The 27,484-nt window shown below is 44.8% G+C and overlaps 1 protein-coding gene across 10 annotated transcripts in view; it reads right to left on the reverse strand.

The window, feature by feature from the left end:
* TBXAS1 (thromboxane A synthase 1) overlaps window positions 1-27,484 on the reverse strand; it is a 402,124-nt gene that overhangs the window by 276,865 nt on the left and 97,775 nt on the right. For 9 of the 10 annotated variants that reach the window (XM_053257591.1, XM_053257594.1, XM_053257596.1 and 6 more), the window contains one exon: window positions 12,797-12,890. In XM_053257591.1, the coding sequence (XP_053113566.1) occupies window positions 12,797-12,890 (94 nt within the window). Of the gene's footprint in view, window positions 1-12,796; window positions 12,891-13,065; window positions 13,145-27,484 lie in introns of those variants that run through there. The other variant, XM_053257599.1, reaches the window with a different exon arrangement.

Raw genomic sequence — 27,484 nt, forward strand, 5'->3', positions numbered from 1 at the left:
TTTTTTTTTAAAAGCTTCTGTTTCTGTCACCTGATTAAACCGATCAAAGGAATGCATATAGAGATAAAATACTCCACTGTTATACATAGTTCAAAGGACAATGTTGCCTTTCAATAGGATGGGACAAAAGAGTTTGTCTGGCTTGGTTAATTCAGGATGTAGAAGGGCATTTCCTTGCTTGCCTCTCAAGGCTTGGCTTCACGTTACAGTTTTAATGGGCACATTTTAAGGATGTACTTTGGGTAGCTGCTAAAACTGTTATATGTCTGAAGTACTTTCTGCTTTCACTTTGGATGCAATGCAGCAATAATACATCCTGGGAAGTGAGCTCATAGCATGTCCCCTATGGAAACAACCTTATCTCTCACCCTTTCTCCAAGGAGCTCAAGAGAGTGTACTCACACCATGACTTTGTGCTCACACTTAGGATGGCTTACAGCCTGATCCAGGATTTAGTTGAGGAACCAGCCTAAATTTCGTGGTGCTTACCAAAGGCACAATTATGCTACTAGACAGGAAGAAACCAATCACAGTTGGGGTGCTCACACAAAGGTCAAGTGTGCTGTCAAGTCGGTGTCAAGTCCTGGTGACCACAGAGCCCTGTGGTTGTCTTTGGTAGAGTACAGGAGGGGTTTACCATTGCCATCTTTCGCACAGTATGAGATGATGCCTTTCAGCATCTTCCTATATCGCTGCTGCCCGATATAAGTGTTTCCCATAGTCTGGGAAACAAACCAGCAGGGATTTGAACCGGCAACCTCTGGCTTAAATGAACACATGAAGTTGCCTTCTACCGAGTCAGGCAATTGGTCCATCTCGCTCAGTATTGTCTACACTGACTGGCAGTGGTTCTCCAGGGATTCAGACAGATCTTTCTCAGATTTACTTGGAGATGCCAGAGATTGAACCTGGGACCTTCAGCATGCAACGCATGAGCTCTACCGATGATCTACAGCCTCTCTGAAATAGTTAATAGTGTAGCTGCAGCAATAATTGTCTTCAATCCAGAAAAATGTCAAATGATACATGCACTATGCTAGCAGTTCTTCGTTAAGGTGATTAAGGAGGGTCTCTCTGTGTGGTGTGTGTGTAAACATATAAATACATCACACACACAGAGGGAGAAGAATAAGACTTAGTTTCTAGAACAGGGGTGGGCAGAAGGTCGACTAGAATCTGGTGGTGTGTCTCCGGGTAATCTGCAGTAGAGTGGAGTCAGAAAACTTGCCAGATAGTTTAACAATAGCAAAATGATTTCTCTCCCCCTGCACCCAAGTTAGACTTCTTACAATGAAGAAAGTTTAGGGCAGGGGTGACCAACTGTGGCCCCCTAGCTGTTTTTGGCCTACAACTCCCAGCATTCACAGCCACAGTGGCCAGTGGCCAGGGATAATAAGAGTTGTAGGCCAAAAACAGCCAGAGGGCCACAGTTGAACACCCCTGACTCAGGAGAAAAACAGGAGTGGATTTTGATCTGAAAGAACTGTGAGCTCAATTCTGGCACTGCAAACAAATTCCTGGGCTAAGCATGTGCTGAGAAGCACCCTATTAATTCAATTCTAAATTAACATCTACTACTACCCACTGAGCCACCACTTTGCACTTGTCTCCAGTTGCTGAACCTCTGGTTGAGGTTCTAGTAGTAAAACAAAGCCTGTCCCGCAAACCTGAAGTCCGCCTACCCATGCCGTCCTTGCACTAATTGTGACCCATCAAGCCAAACACAGTGACCGTATACCAAAGCCTGTCAGCTGTCTGCAACACCCTGGCTATTGCAGATTTCCAGGAAGAAAGCAAAAGCAGGTTTCTTGAACTCTAGAGTGCTGCTGTCTGCCGTGCATGGGCTGATGGACTGCTTTTGGCTTGCTTGGTCATAACCTGTGCAGCCCTGCTCTGAAACAAAGCATCTGTCCCTTAATAAGAGGTCAATGGTTCAAATGACTGCCACTGCCACACCTTTTGGAGAATGAACTGATTAAGCACTGCAGTACCTGACAAAGAGGATAGAGCCAGCAATGCACAGGTGCTCTTTTGATAAATTTGGCTTTTCATTGAGAGGTATGGATTTAGCAGCAACTGCATGGCTTTTATTTGTTTTGTTTTTTCAGATCTATATACCTTTTTCAGTAAAACATTCCAAAGCCGTCTACTAAAAACCAGTAAGACAGTATAAAACATTTCAAAAATGCATACAAAACAGTAGAAAGAAACAGAGTGGTGGATAAAATCAAAGTAAAATCAGTTTTGTCCAAGACTAAAGATTTTAAAAAGAGAAAGTCCTCAACCTCTGCTTGAAAACAGGAAAAGGAACCTCTCTAGGGAAGGAGTTGTTTCCCAACAGATAGCAAAGTAATTGAAGTCCCGCATTTCAATTAGTTCATGTGTATGCATGGAGAAGCACTGTTCCCCACTCCCATGCAAAAGCTGCCTGACTTTTTGTGAGACTGTGTGTGCGCCAGTGAAACATTGACCTAGTATGTCTCTTTCCTTGCTGCTTCTGCTGATCCACAGAACCTCCCTCCGCAGAAGCACTCTATCAGTGTGCATTAAAAACATCCCTCATTCTTTTCCTCATTAAAACGTCTAAGTGGTACTGTTACAGTATCGTACCACAGATAATGCGCTAAAAGAATGTAGATGCTAGCATTGCTTTCCCTCACAAATGATGGTGCACACTGACAGACTTCTGCTGCAGAGCAAAGGTCCTCTGAAGCATGACCAGCAAGGAAAGACGCCTGCTAGGACGGTGCTTCATTTACATGGAATGTAAATTCCATTCTTTTTAAAAATAAAAAAAGATAGGCTGCTGCTGCACAGGGAGGATCTGTTGATTTGCAGAGTGGATGATGGAGAATTGTTAAGAGGCACAGTACTACTCCATTCCATGCACTGCACCCCCCAATAATTTCAGGGGTTTGGCCCCGTGATTTAGGTGTTGTGGAAATAGTAGAGCATGATCTTTTGAGATAGATATTTTATCAAGAAATCTGCAGTGCTCTTATTACTCCTCTCCTATTATCTCTCCCAGGTCGTTCTGAGCCATTCTATGCCACCTATTTGATTTCAGACTGGAATGTAGAAATTACCTTTAAAGTGGCAAGATTTTGTGTGGTGGCCTGTACAGTTAGACAAGATTTGTTTGTTACATTTTAACTAGCAGAACAACAACATATTGATCCTATATATAGAAATCAACATATACATTTTTTGACAGCTTGTATAATCTATTTTCCTACTGTATTATTGTTTTGCGTTTTGCTGGTTACTGACCAAAATTAAGTTTGATTGAATTTAAGGTGTTTTGTTGCCTAGCATCTACGGATGTGCATGAATGTTTCGGCGAGGTGGGAAGCAGTACCTTTAAACATGGGCGAAGCAAGTCCTTACCTGGTCCTCCGCCACCCACCGCTTTTCTGGGTGAAGTGCTGCGCCGCTCAGAAGTGCACATGTGGCCGCGGGGCTTCACCCAGCAGCCTGCACATGGCAGTGGGATGCTCATGGCCACCATGCATGTGCAGTGGCCATGTGTATCCCACCGCCACACACAGGCTGAGAGGTGAAGCCCCACGGCCAGTGTTTCCTCTAATTTTTTTAATCAGTGAGCGGACTGGGTTTTCTTCTGGGTGGCAGCATCAAGGCAGTGTGCACACATGTGCTTTATTATGTGCCACTATAGATACAACACACACACACACTCCCTCTAGGACACTCCCCTTCCCACCCCACACACTTCCCTCTACACACACACACACAGACACACACAGTCCTTCTAGTACACTCATTCTCTTAACCACCCTACACACTTTCCTCTACACACACACACACACACAGTCCCTCTAGTACACACCTTCCCTGCCAACCCCACACAACTCCCTCTATATACACACGGGCACACACAGTCCCTCTAGGCTAGAGTTGCCATATTCTGGCTTTCCAAATCTGGGTGCCTAATTTCCATATTATGTCAATTGGCTTGAAAATAATTTTTGTGCAGAATAGTGACTGCATGTTTTGTCCCGTAATTCTGCTTCTACAAAGGCTAAAGCTTAGCTTTAAAAAAAAAAAAAAAAAAAACCTGAAAACTGGGCAAATTTGGGTGGGTTAAGCAATCTGGGTGAGATGCTTAAAATCCAGATGAAACCCGGAATTCCAGGGGGCATGGCAACTACTCTAGGCACACTCACTCTCTCTCACACACACCCCTCTAGGTACACTTCTTTCTGAGCTATGAGCCACCAATATAGAAGATCTCTGCAACTACAAGTAAGTTAAGCACTGGAGCTCCCAGCAGAAGCCCCTCCCCCAGCTTTCCCATTGGACAAGGAAGCCTTAACCTGTAGGGAGGCAGAAGGAAAGGGAAGCTGCTCGGAGCCTTCTCTGAGAATTGGCTCTCTAGCTTACAGAAGGGGGACAGTTGATTTCTTCGCTCTGGCCACAGCAAGAGCCAACACCACAGCGGCAGCAGGAAGAAAGAAAGATTGCCAGCACTCCAAGCAGCCATTGGAGGGCAGCAAGACTACGCGGCTGATGGAATCCTCTGAGTGGGGGGCTGGAATCTTGTGCACGCATGCTCACTTACTCAACTTAGAAGGACTAGTGTCTGTGGCCACATGCAGAATTATGAGAGGTGCCATGCCTGGAAAAGTGGCAGGGAAGTGGCGGAGCAGGTAAGTACAGGAGGACCTCGATATTTATGGGGGTCCCGTTCCTGGCTGCAGCTGCGGATACGGAAACTGCGGATATCGAGGCAATAAAATCAATGGGTTCTTGGGGGTTAGGTTCCCAGTCAGCTGAAAATTGGCCAAATTTCACAGGAAAACACGGGGGAGCTCCTTACCATTCCAAGTCATGCTCTGCCCCAGAATGCCCCCAAGTCAGCCAAAAAAATATTTATCTCCTCCTTAAATTGAGCCATTTTGTGGCTCCAAGAAACAAAATGGTGGATGGAAATGACCTCCACGGTCATTTCCAGCCACCCCCGACCTGTGGATACGTGAGGACTATGTGGTTTCCCCCCCTTTTCCCCATGTATGCCAAGGCTGGGTGTCTTTTACCCAAGACACCCGATATGCAACTCCACGGATAATTATTCAGCGAATAATGGGAGTCTCCTGTACCTGCTTTACTCATGCTTTATAAAGTTACTACTCCCCACCCCACCAACACAATTCTAAGTGAAGCCTAGATTCTGGGGGAAGCTTCCTGACTGTGCGCTGACTTCTGAGTGGCACAGCGCCATGCCTGGGCGGTGGCAGAGCAGTTAAGGACTTGCTGTACTCATGCTTAAAGGTACCACTCTCCACCCCACCAAAATGATTCAGTGGGCCGCGCCAAATGGATTCATGCATATCTCTAATGGTACCCAGGCCAAGTGGAGTCCTATCTGAAGCCCTATTCAGACATTTGTTGTATGAGTGTACAGATGTCTGTACACTTGTATATATTTTTGTTTGAATAACTATATCTGTGTTTATTCTAAGTAGGAATCTGGGTACAGGACCTCTGATATGCAGGATACAGATAAGAATGGTACTGCTGTATGTGAATAATAGTGCCTATGTAGAGATCTGTAGTTGTGTACAGTGTACACACGTATGAGTATTGAACATAGCATGTGAATAGGGCTAGCGTGTGTGTGTACATCAGAACTGTAGAGGGTGCTGGAGCATGTTTTGAATTGTAATGAATAATGGTAGACAGTTACAGCAAATGAATGCTCTGTTGCACCACAGGTGACTTGGAGTTAAGATGGCCTATACACACAACACACACAACCCGTCCTAAGACATTTTTGGGTGGGCGGTATAAATCGAATGAATGAATGAATGAATAAATAAATAAAACCCGAACCCAAGAACTTTGGAATAAATAGTAGGTGCTCCGCTGCTGAAGGAATCACACATTTAGAACCCAAGGCAGACCATGCTAGGTTATTAAGCAGCAATTTGCAAAACAAAAGAATGGTGAGTGTCAACCAGCAATCATTACAATGAACTCTTGTGGGGGTGGGGTGGGGCTGGATACATCGAAGGCATATCCTCATCAAGAAATCCAGGAAAAGAGCAAACAGATGCTGAACTGGGCTCCCTTTCTCCTATATGAGAAAGCAAATGAGAATGGCAAATTTTCTAGAGAAATTTAGATGCATTTTTTTGCTCATTAAGGATGGTGAAATGTTAAACAGTGGCAAAGAGAAGGCAAAAACCCCAACTCCTATTTTTCCTCAGTCTTCTCCCAGAAGAGAAACTGTGTGCAACCTCACAAAAGCTGTGTGAATGGTAAGAGTCAGGATTCTAGTTCAGGATTTATAAGGACATCAGGAACAGCTATCTGCCTCAAATGAGTTCAGGTTTTCTGGACTGTATGGACTGCATTTGCTAAAAAAAAAAACCTTGAAGATGTATTCTCAGAACCTTTGTCTACCATTTCTTTGCAAAATACTGGAGAACGGCTGAGGTGCTGTAAGACTGGAGACAAGCTAATGTTGTCCCAAACTTCTTAAAGTGGGTAAAGGAGGATCCCAGAAACAACAGCCAGCCAGTCTGACTTCAATACTAGGGAAGATATCAGAATGGATTATAAAGCAGGCAATCTGTATGCATCTTGATAAGAGTGCAGTGAGTAGAAAAAACCAGCATGGATTTATCAAGAATAAACCCTGCCAGACTAATCTTATCTCTTTTGTTTTTGTTTTTTTTAATTGGGTTACCAGCTTTGTGGATTGTGGAGATGCTGTGGGCCGTATCTGACATATTGGAGAGGAGAGCTGGTCTTGTGGTAGCAACTATGACTTGTCCCCTTAGCTAAGCAGAGTCTGCTCTGGTTGCATTTGAATGAGAGACTACATGTGAGCACTGTAAGATATTCCCCTTAGAGGATGGAGCCGCTCTGGGAAGAGCATCTAGGTTTCAAGTTCCCTCTCTGGCATCTCCAAGATAGGGCTAAGAGAGATTCCTGCCTGCAACCTTGGAGAAGTCGCTGCCAGTCTGTGTAGACAATACTGAGCTAGGTAGACCAATGGTCTGATTCGTTATATGGCAGCTTCCTATGTAATTTATCTCAATTTCAGCAGAACATGTGACCAAGTTCCCCATGATATTTTGATTAGCTCACTGGATAGATGAAGGCTTGATGATAATGCCATCGGATGGATTCACAACTGGTTGAAAAACCGTACTCAAATAATGTTCTTCAAAGAATGCTCATCCATGGCTCCTCAGCATACTGGAGGGACCCTCCCTTGTCAGGATCTCAGGAGCAGGTGTGATGATGGGTTGGTATAATAGTAGAACAGGTGACAAAGCATTCATTCAGCCTCCCAAGGCCTCCTCTCTATCACCTCTGTTCGGAAGGAGAAGGCAAACACATACTCTGAATTAGGTCCTTGCTAAGATTCAGGAAGAGACAGAGCAGCCAGTTCCACTTCAGGTTTTGTTTGCTAGCTGCTTGCAAAACAGCTTTCTGGGGAAGTCTAGTCTTGCAACCCCAGCTCCAACTGGCCCAGGGGGGTTCCTTATAGAGTCCCCATTCAGCATCCATTTGGAAAGTTCCCTGGTTGGTCCAAGCATCCAGCCCAGTACTCCCTCTTGCACCACTCAAAGTGATGGAGACAGACAGGGTGGTGCCCTAAAACCCCCAGGGCATAAAGCAGATCAAAAGGAAGTATTTGGGAGGGAGGGCAATCCCAGACAGGCACCACTCCGGGTACCCCATCCTCATTGGGGTGGGAAAGATCCACCTGTTATTATTACAAACGTTTATATTATTATTTATAACAACAACAATAGTAGTAATATTGTGATTTATTGCAATACAATTATTATTTGTAGTAATATAATAATAATAATAATAATAATAATAATAATAATAGAGATCCACCTATTCACAGGCTATAGGAAAATAGGAACATATGAAGCTGCCATATACTGAGTCAGGCCATAGGTCCATCTAGCTCAGTATTGTCTACATAGACTGGCAGCAGCTTCTCCAAGGTTGCAGACAGGAATCTCTCTTAGCCCTATCTTGGAGATGCCAGGGAGGGAACTTGGAACCTAGATGCTCTTCCCAGAGCAGCGGCTCCATCCCCTGAGGGGAGTATCTTACTAGTAGTGTGCAAGGTTCAGTTTGGGCACAATTAAAAAGCCCTCCGGACCGGTTCGGCATTCCGGCGGTCCAGAAGGGCGGGGGAGTCTCTCTTTAAGGGGGGGTGGTAGTACTCCCCCCCCCCCCCGCCGCTCTTCCCCCTCCGGCACTGGTGCTTTTAAAAATCTTCTTGGGGCGGCAGAGTTCCTCCCTGCCGCCCCTGTCCCCGTCATTGTTCTTTAAGCCTGAAATGGAGAAGAGCTAGCAGTGCGCATGCGCTCTTCGCGGGGCACGCACTTGTCTCCGCTGCTGGCGCACGCGCCGCATGCATCATGCGGCGTGCATGCGCCAGCGGGGCAGATGAGCGTGCGCATCACAAAGGGTGCATGCGCACCGCTAGCTCTTCTCCATTTCAGGCTTAAAGAACAACGACGGGGACAGGGGCGGCAGGGAGGAACTCTGCCGCCCCAAGAAGATTTTTAAAAGCACCAGTGCTGGAGGGGGAAGAGTGGCGGAGGGTGGGGGGATATGTACTACCACCACCACCCTTAAAGAGAGACTCCCCCCACTGCCGGACCACGCTTCTGTGGTTCCGTGCACATCCCTATATCTTACAGTGCTCACACATCAAATCTCCCATTCATATGCAACCAGGGCAGACCCTGCTTAACTAAGGGAACAACTCATGCTTGCTACAAGATCAGCTCTCTTCTCCTCTCAATAATTTTCAGAGTATTGTATGCTGGGGGTACAAATGGGCTGACTTGGTATAAGTTAGCTTCCTGTGTTCCTATGATATGTAAGACCTGTGTTCAAGATGCAGAATATCCAAGGGTAAAACAAGAGTTGTAAAGATTTCCCTCTCAGAATTTCTGAGATAATAAATATGGTAAGGGTTCTTAAGCTCTTTGCAAAACTAAATGGTCACAATCATAACTACCAAATTAAATCACCACCATTCTACATTGGGTGGTTTGAAATGTACCAGTAACCTTGTTTCGCTCTGTCAAAGAGAATTTGTTTAAAAAGCATTTTGGTCATCCTTTGGAAGGATGTTTATGTTATACACTTCATTAACCTCCTGATGGGCACTGTTGCTGTGTGAGTTTTGGCCATCACAAAAACCAGAGGGAAAGTAAAATTGTCTTCCAATTAAAACTGACAGTACTGGTGGAGAGAGACTGCTCTCACAGAAAGGGCTGAGAGACAGGAAGAACAAGATAGGATTTCAGAATATCCAGCTGGGGGATGCAGCATCCTGCCAGTATTCCTGGTGCTTTTGAGAAATCTCTGTGTCCACAAGTGAAAGGACTCTGGCTGAGTGTAAGACTACAGAATGTAACCTCACAACAGTTGGGAGTTAGCCTGATGTGAATGTGATTGGACAGATATATTTCACCTCAAAAAACCAGCCTCCTGAGAGGAGTTATTGTGGATGATTCTTCAAAGCATGGCTGCTGGATTTTGCTGATACCCCACTCCCAAAAAATTTCTTCCAAAGGATTGTGGGGATTTAAGTGTGAAGAGTCCCTGTTGTTGTTGTTTTTTAGATAAAATCCTTTAGCAGATTGTATTATCTGGTTGAATTTATGTTCACAAGTACTGCTAGACCTAATTTGGTGAGCATCTATTGAAGAACACAAAATCAATAGTTCTGGGGACTCAGGATTTCCAATTGCTAACTGGAGAAAAAGTGTAACTGTTGAAACACAGACACTCGCCTTCCAACCAAGCTGATCAGGAAGATGTTTAGAATGTGGGTACATTCTCCTCCGCTCCAAATATAAATAATAATTATATATGATGATAAAATATGACAATGAGGCAAGAATGAATTGTCTAGTGAATCTGGAATGGCTCAGTTTTTTCTGCAAAGACCATACAAGCCCCTCACACACGCCTTTGCCTAAACAGAGGAACTGTTTTTTTTAAACAAATTAACCGCATTCTTTTTCCAGTCTCCATGTATCAGACAAGTGACAATTAGGCTCTGTGTTTGTGATTGTCCATCCTGTTTGTCTCTGCAAAAGCAACACAAAGCCACATGCAGGCATTTTACTATCTTAGCAAGCTGTAATTGGGGCGACCAACAATATGTACTTCACTTCTTTCCCTCCAGCTCACCATTTGTAGATTCAGGCCTATTCCATTTCCATTTACCATTTCCAATATCCATTTTCTACAGTTTCTGTTCCTGGACCAAGTCGTATCGACAAGGCGTGCTAGTTCCAAAACTATGCTGGGGTTGATTTTCGGCTGCACCCTAAGCTTTGCATTTTGTTTGTCTTTACTTGCTTAGCAAAGGTGGCTTTTTGGCAGATGTGGAGTGAGGAAAGTAGAGCATTTTCTCTCTTCCCTTCCCTGCCCCTGCTTCTCACCCCCTCCATCCTCTAAATAGCTATAAAGCAGTTCAACTCAGCCAGACCAAAAGACTAAGAGAGACAATGCTTCCCCTCTACACACCACCCTCATTTTCCATTAAACAGAAGTGGGCCACTCCGGAGAATCCCAGAACTTACAAGTAGGCCAGACAGAAATAAACAGAGCAGACAAAGAGTATCCTGTCCACTCGGAGAGAGGCTAAAGAAAGAGTGATGTCTCCATTAAAATTCAAGGCAGGGAAGCGGCATGCAGCCTGTCAACAGCCTGGCTAATAATACAAAAGGGCATGGGGAGGGGGGAGAGAGGAAAGCTTTACTGGGGAGAATGAAGGCAAACATATGATAATGTATAGATGCAGAGAGGGCCATAAGCAGGCTCACCAAGCACTTCACAGTTTTAAAATCTCACTCATTCAGTCCAAACCAACAAAGGGCAAATTCACACAACCATTTATGCTGCACATGGGAGCTGTTGAAGTCCCTGCACATATTGGCTCCCTGCCAATAAGCTACTCATGCGCTGGCACTATCATGCAGTTCTGAGCCACTGTTAACCCACATTGGGGATGCTTCGAGGTTAATCTTGAGCCTGGCAGCTCAGACATGGCATTTTAAGCAGGCTTTTCATTATTATTATACTGCCTTGGTAGATAACGTTTTAACTAATTAACTATACGAGTGTGCTTTCTATGCAACGGTAGTGTTATAGTTCGTTTTTTACTCCACCCTTCCTCCAAAAGGTTCAGGATGGTGTACGAATATGACAATATGACAAATATTTATATACCGCTTTTCTACACAAGTTCCCAAAGTTACACAGATAGCAAATAAATAAATAAATGTTCCCCAAGCTCTTCTATTTAAGCTGACTGGTTGGGTTATACTCATCTCATCTTCCCAACTGTTATTTGATTTGGCAAGTTAGGTGAGGTGAGTGTCTTCAACCAAGACACTTGAAGTAAGCTTCGTGGCTGAACAGGAATTTAAACCAAGGTCATCTGCATCTCTGCCCGAGTCTCTTGGTTGAGTTATACTCACTCTGTCAACTCAAAGAATAGTTAAGAAGAGAAATGAAAGAATGTAACACACTTTGTATCCCAAACATAATTCCAGGCTTAAAGTAAATACTCTCTCTACAATTCGGAAGTCAAAATCCTGCAATCACAATACATTTTGCACATTAGACCAACTAGCCTAAATAGTACAGATTTTAGATTCATATCTGTGACACATTTAGCATGCACACTTAGGCTTCTTTTTGCATATATTAACTTGTGACTGGCCTAGAGTCACCCAGCTAGTATCATGGCTGAATGGGGATTTGAACTCAGGTCTCCTCGGTCCTAGTCCAGCACTCTAGCTACTACATCACGCTGGCTCACAATAGCGATATAGGAAGGTGCTGAAAGGCACCATCTCATACTGCGCTGGAGATGGCAATGGTAAACCCCTCCTGTATTCTACCAAAAGAAAACCACATGGCTCTGTGGTCGCCAGGAGTTGACACCGACTCAACGGCACAACCTTTCCTTTTTCAACTTGTAGTTTAAGAACCACCGGAAAGAAACTATCATACAGAGAAATCTAGCTTCTTACCTTAGAAACCCAGTCCAGAGCGTGTCTGGTTTTGGAACATTTGAAAGATAAAGCTTGCAAATGTTCACCTATTTCAAAGAGTGAATGTTCTGTTTGACATCTGTGGCTGCTTTTAAAAAGCAAATAAAGGCCTTTTGATTTGTTCAAGCTTTTTTTTTTTTTTTTTTTACCCTTTAGGCGTTGCCAGGCCTCTCAGCTCTCCTGCTTCTGTTGTCTTTTTTATGATTGCTGGTTTTTGGTGTTTTATGGTTTTTACTGTTTAACTGGTTTTAAGGTTTTAAATGATTTTCATCAAATTTTATTGTATTTTAACTTTTGTAAACCACCTTGGGATGCTTTATGAAACGCGGTATAAAAATTGAACAATAACTAAATAAATTATCCATGCAATTGTGATGTCTAGATAGAACCTTCAACTCAAGCCGACATCCAGGAATCTGATTATTTGTCCTAGAGTTGGCACTAAAAAAATATCACTGCGACTGCGATGTCTAGATAGAACCTTCAACTCAAGCCAACATCCATGATTCTGATTATTTGTACCAGAGTCGGCACTAAAAAAATATCACTGTGACTCTGAAAAATCTGAATCCCTCTTCCATGGACTTATGTTACTTTCAACAGCAGCATGCAAAGAAAAAGAAGAAAAAACCTAAATATACTTATTTAAAACCAACCAACCAACCAAAAACCAAACACACCAAAAATGACCAGATACCATCCAATGCACTTCTTACCTCGCGAAAGAACAGCAGGTTTCCAATGAAAGGCAAAGTTGGGGGATGACGAATGCCCACCTTCTTCAGCCTGGAGAACGCAGAGGTGGAGTACCTGCAAAATAGCAAAATAAATAAGTTTAGCACCAAGCCATACTTTGAGAGTAAATGAATTTAAACAAGACTAAGAAAAGAAGAGGCCTGGAACAAGTGGCAGTGCTGTGATGCAACATTCTTTCCCTGGGACATTAGCAGGATAAGATCGGGCAGGCATCCATTAGGAACCTTACAATGAATGTTGATTCCTTATCACCACCTTATCTCAAACTATCCTGCAGAAGACTAGTGACTGAGCACTGGCATTCAGGCTTCAAGCACACCTGGATAAAATGAGATCTAGGATCTGATTTTATCCAGGTGTGCTTGAAGCCAGAATGCCAGTGCTCAGTCACCAGCCTTCTGCAGGAAGGTTTGAGATAAGGTAGTGATAAGGAATCAAACCACTCAGGCTGTGCTTCTGGCCTTGATTAATGGTCTCCATTTAGAGATCAATGGAGGGGGAATTCTACTTTATTGATCTGTTAGACCATCATCCTTCTTTTCATTCTGTTGATACCAAAGTATCAGTGACTCAACTGCAGAATCTGGCAACTATCCAGGAGAGTTGTTCATGGAGAGACCCCAGAGAATGGTGATCGACAACAGTTTGTCACTTTTCTAAAACATTCCCTTCAGGGTCTCACAGAGTTCTGTACAGTTCTACTTCCTGTTTGACATCTATAATGCCCACTAGGTGACATTGTACACGGCATGGTAACAAGCACCATCAGCTTGCTGAGAATACTCTGTTCTCAGTTCCATCATACCTTATCCTCTAGGGCAGGCCTGCTCAACTTTGGCCCTCCTTCAGAAGCTGGCCTACAACTCCCATAATCCCTGGCTATTGGCCACTGTGGCTGGGCATTATGGGAGTTGTAGTCCAAAAACAGCTGGAGGGCCAAAGTTGAGCAGGCCTGCTCTAGGGCCAGGAGAAGGCGATCTTGGCTCTCCAGCTCCAATAAGTTGTGGCCGGAGGTGATGGGAGTTGTAGTCCAACAACCGCTGGAGAGCCAAGGTTGCCAGCCCCTGGCAGCTCTTGGCTTGTAGCCTATGGCTTTTTCACAGCATCTGGTTGTATTGGGAGGTTAGATGCAGGCAAGCAGATTGAAATTTAAATGCAGATAAAACTGAACGAATGCTTGACAGGCCTTGTAATGTAGGTGGCATAAGACTCCCATCAGTAATGGGGTCCAGCTTCCTCTGGTCCCTCAGTTTTACAGCTGTAGGGTGCTCCTGCATTCATTGCTCAACAGACATGTTTAAAGCAATGAACTGAAGAAAACAGACATGACTGAGCAATAGGTTGCAGGTGAACTAAACCTCTGTATTTTAAGTCCTTGGTCCATGACAACAAGGACTAGAAATTTCAGCCAGACTCTGTGTTCAGTTATGTCATAAATCAGAAAGCACAGAAGGTAAGGAACTGGTGCAAACTGAAGCAGACTTGAGTGAACATTTGGGTTTGGGTAGGAAAGGCGTACAAAAGATAAGTCAGTTGTTTCATTGTTTGCCTTTTGCATTTCATGCCCTACCAAGTTGGAACCACTATAGTAAAAACTATCACAGGTTTCAGCATTGCAAGTGCCAAAATACTGTCATCACACATTGTAGTGGGGCCAGATGTGCTGACTAAATGATTTCTCAGCCACTAGTCAGCAAATTAGCACAAGACACAACTTGGAGAACCGAAAAGCCAAAATCTAAAGCTCATCTACATAACATTGCATTGGACAATGCCATCATCCAATGCCTCAATTAAGAGGTAAATTTTCATTCATCTCTGCCAAGTTTCATCCAGAACTTGCCTATAGTGCTTTTACATTGTGGGATTTCAAAGGAATGTGTTTCCTGTCCTTCAGCCAGTTACCAATCCACAATTGAACATGTCCCCTTATCTCCGGACTGCTAAATTTACTCAAGAGCCTTTGGTGAGTAACTTTGTCTAAAGCTTTTTGGAGGACCACGTATACTGGCACAGAAGTTAAGCTAACTGGTCTGTAGTTTCCCAGATCCCTGCCCGCCCCGCCCCCCGATCACTTTTTGAAAACTGGAGTTACATTAACTACTTTCCAGTCCTCTGGTACAGAGCCTGATTGTAGGGACAAGTTGCAAATTGTTGATAGGAGATCAGCAATTTCACATTTGAGTTCCTTCAAAAGTCTTGGGTGGATGCCATCTGACCCTGGCAATTTGTTAATTTTTAGTTTTTCAAGACAGTTTAGGATGTCCTCTGTCAACACCTAAAATTGGCCCGGTTGTTCAGCCTCCAAGCCTGAGAAGCTCAGTTCTGGAGTAGGTATATGGTCAGTATCCTCCACCATGAAGACAGATGCAAATAACTCATTCCACTTCTTAGCAATCTCCTTATCTTCCTTAATAAACCCTTTCACACCCTCATCATCTAAGGGTCTAACTGCCTCCCTGGCAGATTTTCTACTTCTGATATATTAAAAGTTTTTGTTATTTCTCTTGAGACTTCTAGTTATATGCTTCTCAAACTCTCTTTTTGCATCCCTTATTGTCTCCTTGCATTTCCTTTGCCAAAGTTTGTGTTCCTTTTTATTTGGGCAGGACTTCCATTTTCTGAAGGAAGTCTTCTTCCATTTTATAGCTTCCCTGACTCTACTTGTTAGCCATGTTGGCATCCTCCTGAACTTGGTGGTACCTTTCCTCCTTCTGGTATACATTCCAACTGAGCTTCTCTTCTGGTGCTTTTGAGTAAGTTCCATGCTTTCTGGAGTTATTCAACCCTCCTGACTTTCCCTTCCAGCTTCCTTTTTACCAGTCCCCTCATTTTTGAGAAGTTTCCTTTTCTGAAATCCAACACATCAGGTTTGGACTTCCTTAGTAATCCTCCAATTGCATATAAGTTGAATTGGATCACACTACTGTCACTGTTCCCCACTGTCCTACAACTCTAATACTAGGTCCTGGGCACCACTCAGGATTAGGTCCAAGGTCGCCTTCTCTCTGGTTCGTTCCACGACCAACTGTTCTAAGGCACATTTAGCATGTCCAAAAATGTGTCGGTACCCACATGTGAATTTGCCCAGTCTATGTGAGGGTAATTGGCCACCCATTATTACAGCTCGCTCTTTCTTTGATTTGCTTCTCCAACTCCAGGTCACTCTAAGCATTTTGATCCAGATGGCGAAAGCATGACCTTAGTAACGTGTGTGTGTACATCAAAGGATGTGAGAGCACATGTGCATGCATGGGGGTGAGGTTTACAATGGGTAAGTGTTTTCTAGATGCTTAAACCATTGGCCATATAATGCCCTATAAGACTTCACTTGTAATCTGTGGCCAAGTAGGCTCACAAATTCTCAAGTTATCTGCTTGACATTGATTTTGGAGTTCTCTCTGTGGAGAGAACTGTGGAGAGAACTGCTTGACTGTGGAGAGAACTGCTTGACATTGATTTTGGAGTTCTCTCTGAAACCTCTGTGGTTTGACTCACTTCCTTGAGTTATCTTTTCTGCATGGATTTTTAATGATCTGTCATTGATTACTTATTGTCTGCCTGGACACACACAACTTCAGTGTTTCTCAACTGTAAAAACTGTAAAAGGGGTAAGGATCGCTAGAATGTGTTCTAAATTATCAAATTCCTCAATAGTGTGTGTGTGTGTGTGCGCGCGCATACATGTGACAGACATGTGACTTGATGTGTAGTCCGCAGATGAGCTCACCTGCTCTAGTTATGCACTTTTAATTCTTGTTTTGTGATTGTCACACGGATGTCTGGACTATAATGTATGGCCATATGCTTGGTGGTAGGGGATATATAAGCATATGGAATAGATTTAAATGAACACTGGGCTCTGCACCTTGACCCCATGAGGCTCGAATCTGAGACCCCGTTCTGTACCAGAATTTTGCCTTTCAGAAGTAGACAACCCTACCAGAGATTCTCACCCTGCCCTTAGTCTCTGCAAGACATGGCATTTGCAGAGAATCTCACTTAAAGGAATCTCATCAGGACAGTATCTTATTTAGGTCAAACAATCTTGCAGGAACTCATAAAGAGAGGCAAGCTCAGGTGCTATAGCAAATAATACCTGGAACCCAAGCAATAATTCTCTGCTGCCTTTCCCCCATTTATTAAAATAAAAGCAATCTTAGGCATCTAAACACTTGCAGTATATAACTATGCCATCCAAATTCACATCATCTTTATTTTCTCAGAATGGCTTCCCATATTTCCCCTTTGTTATGGGGAAAAAATTAACTGTGATAAAACCTACAGCTGCTGATGTATGCACATTATGAGAGAGAGAAGCTATATTGGGGCCTGCAACGATCAGCTAGTGTGGAAATAGAGAAGAACATGTAATCCATACTTGACAAAGGACAAAATACTAGGCATGTACAATCAGATGTGTCACCATCAAGAGTTACTCACACAATAACTAAAGAGAAAGGACTAAAATACACCAGACAGAAGCTTCAGTTATTCGATTTAAATAAGCTGTGCATTGCTTCATTGTATACTACATGAACCGAGCATTGCCTGAGAGGGTGGAACATATACAGGAAATAACTTCAGTACAGTGTAAACCAGTCCGGAGATCAATGTGCACTTCCCTTAATTGCTTGATTGTCTGTTCAAGCACAAGAGGTCTTTGACAACTCATTATTAACACCAGCATTGCGGGGGGTTGATGGAGGATGAGTATTTCTCTAGCACCTACATTTTCATGTGGCCAAAGAAGCAAATTAGATATGCAAACATATGCAGATATGTAAAGTAATATTTTGATTTATTTTATCTTATTTAAAATATTTCTAATTTTTGGTAGCATATACAAAACTAGCATAATCCTGACCTCGAGTAGTAGCTAGGACTTTGACATGGTGTGTGAGGAGTCAGCCAGATCAAGAAAGCCAGGGTCAGCTGCGGGGGCAGTGAACCCAGGTCCCAACACCAAACTGGAGCCTGACAGAAGCCTTTTGACTCCAAAACCCCCAAACTGGGACTTCCAGAGACTGCAGCCCTTGAGCCAAATCTTATTGAGTGGCTGGCACCCTCTTGCCCAAGGGCCTCATGCTCTCCTTAGCCACTCGCCAACATACCTGCCAAGAAATCATGGAAAGGTAAAGGAGTTCCAAGCTCCTGCCCAGATGGCTGCCCAGCAAGGGGACAGAACCCAAAAGGGGTAGTTAGGTCCAGACAGAAGGCTTATGTGAAGCAGGGCGACTTCACTTTGTCGACCATTTTGGAGCTTCCAAAAGGTCCCCAATTTGCCTTGGCCCTACATCAAGGGGGCCTGCAATGCTTCAAATCAAAAGCTTTGGTGTCTCAAAGCAATGTTGTTTCATCCCTCCTTGCCCCCTCAAACTACTTTCCAGGACCAGAAAGGGGCAAGGAGAAAAGGCTCTAGTCTTTTTCTTCATTCCCCTCCATGAGGGAGAAAGCCTTCTATTTTCTTCCTTGTGAGGCAGGGGCAGGTGAAACAAAGCTTCAAGGGGCTGAAAAGTTCAGCCTGGTTGGTTTTGTTTCAACCCCCAGATGATGCTTTGCTTCAGATTGAAGGGGGTCAAACCCAATAGGCTCCCGAAGCTTCCTAAAGGCAGTACAAAAGAGCTCAGTTAAGAGTGAGCTCTCATCAGAATAAGTCTACTTCTCCCAGTCAGCACTGGCTCCAGGTTTAGAGGTCCTTGACTGCCTGCCATGCAGCCCCTCCTATCCGGGGCCCCCTAAGACTGCCAGATGGGAGAGAAGGGCAAAGTAACAGCAGCAGAGTTACTCTGCCACCACAGCACAAAGGTTAGGGGCACAAAGGTGGTCTTGGAAATTGGCACTGACCCTTCAGGGCTTTTGCAGCTTCCCACTGATACTGGCGTGCTCCCAGACCTACTCCCAGTAATCTGTCCAGGGTCCTGGAAGACCTGTGCTTGACCAACGCTGTTCTCCAAGACCTCTGTTTTGGACTATATTCTGGCTGTCTTTGTGTCTCCTGCCCTTGCTTCCTGCCCACCTTGCTTCCTCCCTGCCCATCCACAGACTCAGTCTTGCCAAGGCTAGACACAAAATATAGACATCACTTCTTCTAAGGAGAGTCTGAGAAAATGAGGTCAACATTTGTCATTTTTCCATGTTCCATTTTTAATTGACTATTTAATGTGTGTGTTAATTCATGTATTGTCAAGCACCAAAGCCTTTGGGTCTGGGTATGTTAAAAATGGAAATATGTATTCATTTATATTGCTCTTGAAATGTACTAGGTGCTGCAGACTTTCAAGTCCAAAAATAGATTTTCACACACTCTCCAAAGTTTGACAAAGGATATCAGGTACACTTGCTGTTCATTAAGTGAAACAAGAGTATAGCAACAAGCAAACCAAATGAGCTAGCCATTATCATGAGGTGTGACCAGCACCACAAAAGAATTATTTGAACTATTAATGTCAAACAACGTATTTCCTGCGCAATAAAGAAATCACACTCGATGTCTGACTTCTAAACATCTGCATAACTAAAATGGATTTCATTTCACATAAACAAACACATTTCCGTAGTGGTAAAATGATACACACACTAGCAAAGTTGACGGATTCAGCTCTCAGGTATGATACTAGTCTTGTGCCAGCCAAATCAATAATCTCCTACAAGACATACAAATGTGGTACCCACCAGCAACAATGGCATTTTACATATGATGTGTACCTAGTCATAACTTAGCAGAAGGAGCAAGAGGCATGGATTGGTAGGCTATGTCAAGTTTAAGGCTGCAATCCTATCCACACTTACCTGAGAGCAAGCACAACTTAGAAGTAAGTCCTGAGTATGTTTACTTACTCAGAAGTAAATATGCATAGGCTCATACTGCATGTAACCTATAGGAATCTATGTCAGAACCAAGTAGGTAATTTGTCTCAAGAGCCAAGTCCAGTACCTAAAACATAAAAACAATCTTCCTGTCATTTCTCCAAAAGTGGACATAATGCAATTTCTCCCTTATTACTTTTTTGGATAATATGTTGTTTCTTTTGCTCTGCATGCCCTTGCTTTAGTAAAGAGCGGATGAAATTTATTATGTACTGAGAGGGTTTTTTCAAAAAAATTTAAAATGCAATTTCACCAAGCAGTATAAAATTTCATAACATTTTTTCATCATGTAATTACATGCCTTAATTATGTAATTCGACATCTTAATTGCATAATTAAAAGGACATGATGTTTCAGCTTAATTAGACACCCTAATTATTACGCAAGTTCATATCCTAGCACTGTGATCCCCTTTGCAAATGTAGAAACAAGTGTTCCTAGATATATCTTCAGCCATTTTCTACATGTCAATAGGAATGAATGAATTCCAATCTGAATACATTAAGTTATGCATAGAAATTGAAGGAAACACCTGGCCCTTTAGTATGATTAGTCCTCTTCACATTACAATGACTGGAGTGGGCCTGTGTGCTCTTCCTTCCCCTGGAAACAGCAGAAATCTCACATGTGATACATGTAGCAGAGGTATCCCTCTTTTACACACAGAAAGGGAGTTGGTTATTAACTGAATGAAACCCAGCACAGGGAACGATATCAAAATTACCCTTGGGTATTCTCAACATAAACACACACAAGTATTCAGGCATTTGCTCAAGCTTGGTGTACTCTCTCGCCTGCTTACAAACCAGCATGCACATTGCATTCACAGGGTTCCATAAATACTCTGAACTGCTTCAGTTATGGTCACCTCTGTGATGCAGCTACTCCACTAACACCACCCCAGTAACATTGGAAGCAAGTGGATCGTATGGCCAGGCTGACGGCATGGCTACTTCCTAAGCCAGCATCACACATCTCAAGAGGGCTACAGATGTTGGCATGGGAAGTCAGCATGTCATCGACATGCTGATCTCCCATGCCAACAGCTGTGGCCCTCGTCAGCATAACCTGCCTGATCAGGCCAAAGGTTCATTGTGTTCAGCATTTTGGGGCTCTGTACATGTGTGCAAAATTAAGGGTCCCTGATCATTTATTTAGGCCATTTTTAACTCACTTTTCAATCACAGCGATGCAAAGGCAATGTGCAATAAAAATTCACAATACAAATAAGATCATGAGCAATAATAAAGCAGAAGAGAGAGAGAGGATAAAATCAAGAGTCAGTCAATTGGGCATTATAATTTTCAGGCGCAATGGTATGCAGGCTTCATTCTGACCTTTCAATGAATGTGTGGAGGTCAGGGGTGGGGCCACCAGAGAAGACCCTGCTCCATGTGTTCATATTCACAGATGTAATCTCATGAATAGTGCTAGAGCAGAGGTTCTCAAACTTAAATTCCCCAAGATGTTGTTGGACTACAGCCCCCATCATTCCCAGCCACAATGGAACTGAAGCTGGGAATGATGGGAAGTGTAGTCCAACAACATCTGGGGACCCAAGTTTGAAAACTCCAGTTTAGGTTTATTCAAGTCCAACATTCTCTGTGTGTGACACCATGGAAAATGGCCTCTGTACGCTATGACATAACAGCAGTTGCACAATCCATACAGTAGCCAAACGTTCCGTACTGCACATACCAAGATTCTCCTCTTAGAAAAGAGTCAATTTAGGTGACACTTCTCCAATCTCGTACCAGCCTGTTCTCTCTCTTGCTATACAACTCACAGAATATGGCACGTAAATTTCTTATCTCATACTTGAGAATGCCAGAGGGTCTATTGCTTTGGTTTCCTCAATTTCTGATGTGCGTTTTGCACACAGTTGAGCATGCTTTACATCAACCTGACAGTGAAATAATGCTTTCCTGGCAGTTCTCAAAAGATGACATGATTACCTAGGCCTCTGTCACTCCCACCATGAATCCATGTCTCATATTGCTTTTGCAAAATACGAATACATTCTAGGGAAGTCATCTGTGCCTGAATTTTGATTCTACCAAAACGGTCATCCAGTCTGATTTCTGCATAATTTTCACCAGGGATAGTTCGTATTTTCTGGTGCCCACCTTTATTGTTTGGGGCTTTTAAAAAAGAGGGAGAGAGAGAGAAAATTTGAGAGTGTCTTCTTAAAACTGTGTTTGTGTGTGCAATAAGTATGCCAGCGCAGGGGGCATAGCTGGAGTTGGGCAGGACGCACAGCCCATCCATCCAGCAAGTGCTTTCTAAACTGGCCTGGCTGATGCGAGGGAGTGAGAGGAAAGAAACACCCAGCTGGCCCAGGGCAGAAATTGCTCACTAGAGATTTTCTCTTGCACACAAGAGAGAAGAAGCGCACACACACACACCCCCTTGCCAGCAAGAGCAGACTGGGAGTGGTGACAGGAGCATGCGCACCCTAGGGCTGTGCACGAACAGGTTTAGCACTCCCTTTCTGGAGCGCTGAACCTGCTTTAATGCCAGCATTCGAGCAAGCTCGAGGGGCAGCAGGGGGGAGGTGCCTTTAAAAAACAGTTTACCTGTTTTTTTAAAGCCCCACCCTACCCCACAGTGCAAGGGAGTGCACGAATAGCTCGTGCACATCCCTAGCACACCTCTCAGCACCATTCCCAGTCTGCTCTTGCTGGCAAAAGAGTGGGGGTTGCTTCTTCTCACATGTGTGCAAGAGAAAACACCCGATTCCTGCTCGCAGGCAGCAGAGTAAGCAGGACGAGGAGACAGGAAAAGTGAAGGCAGCAGTGTGAGCGGCCTCAATTTACTCTTATTTTCACTTAGACATGCTTATAAGCCCTGTATATTCTCTCATCCTAACACATTCCAATCTATACTACTTCCTCTGCAGTAGCACCTTGCTGTTTGGAAAAGCTCCTGGTCCCACTTCTTCTAAACCAGGGACATTAAGGACACTGTATATTGCATAACTTTTTCTCAAGCCGCAAAGCTTGCTTAACCCTCTAGTCTTCTAGATGTACAGATGTGCTCAGGGACACCAATAACTGCTTAGAATGTACCATATCTTGAAAATGCCTCAGTAAACTGGAGATTTTAAAAAGAACGAGAAGTCTGATCTTTGATTATACGGCAGGCTTAAATTAGAGCTGAGCCTCCCCAACTTTTCCGCACTGTTGACAGGCTGGAAACAGGGGCCGATTCTTTCAGTGATATTCTGTGAACAGAGGTGTGGATCCCTAGTTAATCCCAGGCATAGCAACTGTGCTTCCCATTTCTGCTCAGTACCACTTGTACTTCCTCCTCCCACAACTTCCGGTCCTCATATGCAGATTCCTTATTCTGAATCAGACCATTAGTCCATCTAGGTTGTCTATAGCACGGTGTCCAACCTGAGGCCCCTTGGCTGTTGGACTACAACTCCCATCATCCCCAGCTGCAATAAACTGCAGCTGAGGATGATGGGAGTCAGGGCAGTTCTGTAACTGAACAGCTGTATTCCACGAACGCCGGCCACTTGGGGGTCCGCCATTCATTGCCTCCATAGCTGCCCCTGACCACGCCGCTCTTTGCTGCCTGCCACCTTGGGACCCCCACCCACCTGCCCACCAGAGGCGTAACGGGGGGAAACGGCACCCAGGGCAAGCTCTGCCCCTGAAATTGCGCCCCCCCCCCCACATACCTGCGCCCTGGCCGGACTCTGTGGCGGTGGTGGGCAGCGGCGGATCGCGCGGCAATGGCGGGCAGCGGCGGATCGTGTGCCCCATGGCTTGTGGCGCACAGTGGCGGCGTGGGAGTGACCGAGTGAGCGCGGCGGTGGCGGGAGTGAGCGTGGCGGTGGCGGCGGGAGTGAGCACGGCGGTGGCGGGCGGCGGCGGATCGCCGAGTGCGCAGAGCGACGCCGAGGCCTGCCGTCTGGCCCGGCGTCGCTTCCCAACTGCGAGGCGCGCCTGCGCAGTTCATTCTATGAACTGCGCAGGCACGTCTGTGCAGTTGGGAAACGACGCCGGGCCAGACAGCAGGCCTCGGCGTCGCTCTGCGCACTCGGCGATCCGCCGCCCGCCGCCCCCGCCGCACTCACTCCCGCCACCACCGCGCTCTCTTGGTCACTCCCACGCCGCCACTGCGCACCACAAGCCATGGGGCACATGATCCGCCGCCGCCCGCCACCGCCGTGCGATCCCCCACCGCCGCGCGATCCGGGGGGGATGGGGGGCCGTGGCACTTTTTGGCGCCCCCCACGTGGCCCCAAAAGTGGCGCCCAGGGCACGTGCCCTGCCTGCCCCCCCTATCGTTATGCCCCTGCTGCCCACCCTCCCTCCCTCCCTTCACTGGCCTCCGCAGCCCCATCCACCACAGTTGTAATGGCTGGCTGGCTGCTCACAGCACAGCTGGAAACGTTGGACAGTCTAGGGCTGCTCAAGCCAGCAGCAGCAGAGGAGAAAGGGGGCGAGAGAGCGCGGAGAGGCAGTAGCCCACCAAAAAGCTTGGACACAGGCCAATGTTGCCTCACCACTGATAGGAGTTGTAGTCCACCAACTGCTAGAGAACTTCAGGTTGGCAACCCCTGGTCTATACTGACTAGACTTTCCTGGCAGTGCCAAGGACTGAACCTGGGACCTCTTCGGTACGCAGAATGTGCGCTCTGTCACTCAGCTACAGCCCCTCCCCAATTTGGCTTTGTGACAACACACCATAGTCAATGAGATTTAGCTACATGACATCTGAAGTCAAAATTAGACTGAAAGAAAAGTTTCCTCCCTTCACTCTGTCTGGCATCAAACTAGAAGGAAAACAAAGTAAGGGACTTAAATAAAAGCTATTCAAGGAGGGATACAGCCACTGCTTCCAGAATGATGAATGAGCAGAGCAAAAAGGGACAAAAAACATTAGAGGAGGCTTTCTTTAACAACCCCCACCCCCCCACCCACCCCCACCCCCACCAGCCTGCTTCCCTTAAGCTGAAAAATTTCACTAGTGGGTTCAATAGAGGCTTTACCAGACGTCAAATAGAGAAGGGAGTGCCTTGTTTATTTTTAGTTTATCAGAACCCTCTTTCCTGAATAAGGACTGGCTCCTTCTGTTTTACCAAGGCCCTACTTCTCCCACTATCCTGAAATTCTGTCGTGATGGAAAACAGGAATTTCAAACCAGCAGGCATCCGGAGTCACATTAGTGTAAATGTTTTCCTCCTAGGGGGCAGATAAAGGGGTTTTCTTTTCCAGTTATAGTTGCTGGCACATTGGCAAGTACAAGGCTGAGCCATCTCTCACTTACGCACACCTGGTTTATGAAACAGAACAAACACAGGAGTGATGAGTCAGTGGCACTTACGAAACACGCATTTCTGCAGCCTTGCCATCTGAAGTTGCTGTTGTTCCCATTGTTTTGTTAGCAAGCTGCAGCTGGTGATGATAAACCAGTACAAAGGGTGTTTGGGTTTAGCTCTGTTAGATTATTAATGCTGGAGATTAAATCTATTCTGACAGGCCACTGAACTGGCAAAGCATGGGCAGCGGAAATGTCAAGGGTTCCCACCCAATCAGCCACTATTTGTATACTGCATTTGTGTCTCATCCTTCATCGACATGCCTCAAAAAAGGTCTGCAGAAGATGCACTGGTCAGTTAGAGCTGACCAAAGATGGAACTACATCAGGTGCCTTCAGGTCATTATGGAATATACAGGTGGAGTTGGTTTGTCCTTTCTGAATCCCTTCGGAAAACGTTGCGTGTGAAGTCATGCCAGATCTAAAATGTACTTCAGGCCATCTCAAAAAAAGAGAAATACCCATGTATTCCATAATGTGCAAAGGGCTAAGCAAGTGGGCTAAATTCAAGTACATGCATTTGTTGTATTCTATCCAGTAATCTGTAGAGTAGTTAATCTACATAAGACTTCCTTGTGTGAATGAGAGAAACCGCTATAAAACAACATTCAGCAATCCAAGGGTCCCTAAACTTGTTATTGAACCTCAGCTCCCAGTGGAAATGAAGTGTTGTTTGGAAAAACAAAGATACAAGCTCCACTATCTGAGCAAGACCTGTGCTTAAGAGAAGAAGGGAGAGAATAGCTGCTGTCTTGTGGCCAGTATCTGCTGAAGATGCAAACACAAACGCAGGGTGGCCAATTTGAGGCTCTCCAACTGTTTCCAATATGGGTCTTTCCCAATCCTACCGAGAGATTGAACCTAGGACTTTCTGCAGGCAAAGCATAGGTTCTCTTCCACTGAGTTCAGGCAGATTCCTGCTCTTCTTCTGAGACACCACTGAGTTTTCTAGGCAGGCCTCTTACTCACAGAAGCAGAGGCCTGTATAGGAAAAAGTCCTGTGCTGCTCTCTTTCTGGCTTGGTTGTGCATCAAGCATGAGAGGGGAGGTATATACTGGGTTGGGCAAAGTCATGGGATTGTTTGGCTGCTGTCATGCACTGAGTGAATGATGCCTTCCATACAATGTAAGAGGGCAACCTAATGACTGGTGAGCGGCAACAGAGTTTCCAGATCATCTGGGGGCAAATCTGCTGATGTCACCACATTATTTCTACAGCTGTTGTGCTTTTGACTCTACTGCTGATTGAGCAGAGGATTGCTTAGAATTGTTGGTGTTTGTTCTAGCTTAGTGGCTGCCTGGCATGGCAGGACTATTGCACTGAGCTGCCCATTCTGGTATTGCAAAGAGTGCCAAGTAAGGAGGCCAAGCAAAGACTTTATTCCATAATCAAGATTCAGAGGTTGTTTTCAATTCCCTCCAGGGAGCAAGGCACTCCTGGGTACTTCTGCCTTTTCTCACACCTTCTCTATGGAAGTGTGAATTCAATTCACAAGAAATAATAAGTTTGCTACTGTTTCTATGACTCAAGAATAAAATATTGCCGCACGATGAAGGACTGGAGAGTCAGATCCCCTGATATTATTAGGAGCAGATACTATTTCTATCGACTTCAAACTCTAATTCAACCACTGTACATGTAAATAAATCAGAAGCCGAAATGTGCTCAGGGTTTGTTATCCCAAGATACCCAGCCATTTCCAGAGGCCTTGAGAAACAAACTCACAGTCCTCAGAATGTAGGTCAGGTCCAGGATTCATTTGTTCATTGTGGATCACAACAGTACTCACAAGTAAATAGCAGCTGACATCCAGATTTATGTTGTGCTAGAGCAATGAACAAAGATGTGCACATCCAAGAAAGTCACATAGCTGAGCTTATGCTCAAAGTTGCACCATCTCTTGCACTCTTGGTCCACTTGGGCAACAAGGATAGCAAATATCCTTGCCATGCAACATGTGTTGCCATGCAACATGTATAGACAGAAGAAGAAGTTTCACTGCAGGAGGTGCACCAGTTGCACACACCCTGTTGTACAAGCACACCTTGTCGTACCAGTGCAACACTAGTCTGGAAGGTAAGCTTCTGTCACAGAGGAACTGTTTAGTACAACATATTTGCATTAGAGCAACATGTTTGCACTAGCAGCACAGTGTTAGACTGGATGTCAGCCAGCACTTTAAAAAAACAACATATATACCATGAGCATAAATTCTAGCCATGTGCTAGCGCAGGGGTTCCTAACCTGCGGTACTCCAGATGTTGCTGAACTACAACTCCCATCATGCCACGTCACAATAAATTGTAGTTGAGGATGATGAGAGTTGTAGTTCAATAACATCTAGAGTACCATAGGTTGGGAACCCCTGAGACAGGTAACTTGGGAAGGAAAACGTGGCTGCTATAGTTTATCTGCAGTGCCAGCATTTAAAGCTCTCGTGTAA

Source organism: Hemicordylus capensis, chromosome 5, assembly GCF_027244095.1.
Source record: "Hemicordylus capensis ecotype Gifberg chromosome 5, rHemCap1.1.pri, whole genome shotgun sequence".
NCBI classification, from domain to species: Eukaryota; Metazoa; Chordata; class Lepidosauria; order Squamata; family Cordylidae; genus Hemicordylus; species Hemicordylus capensis.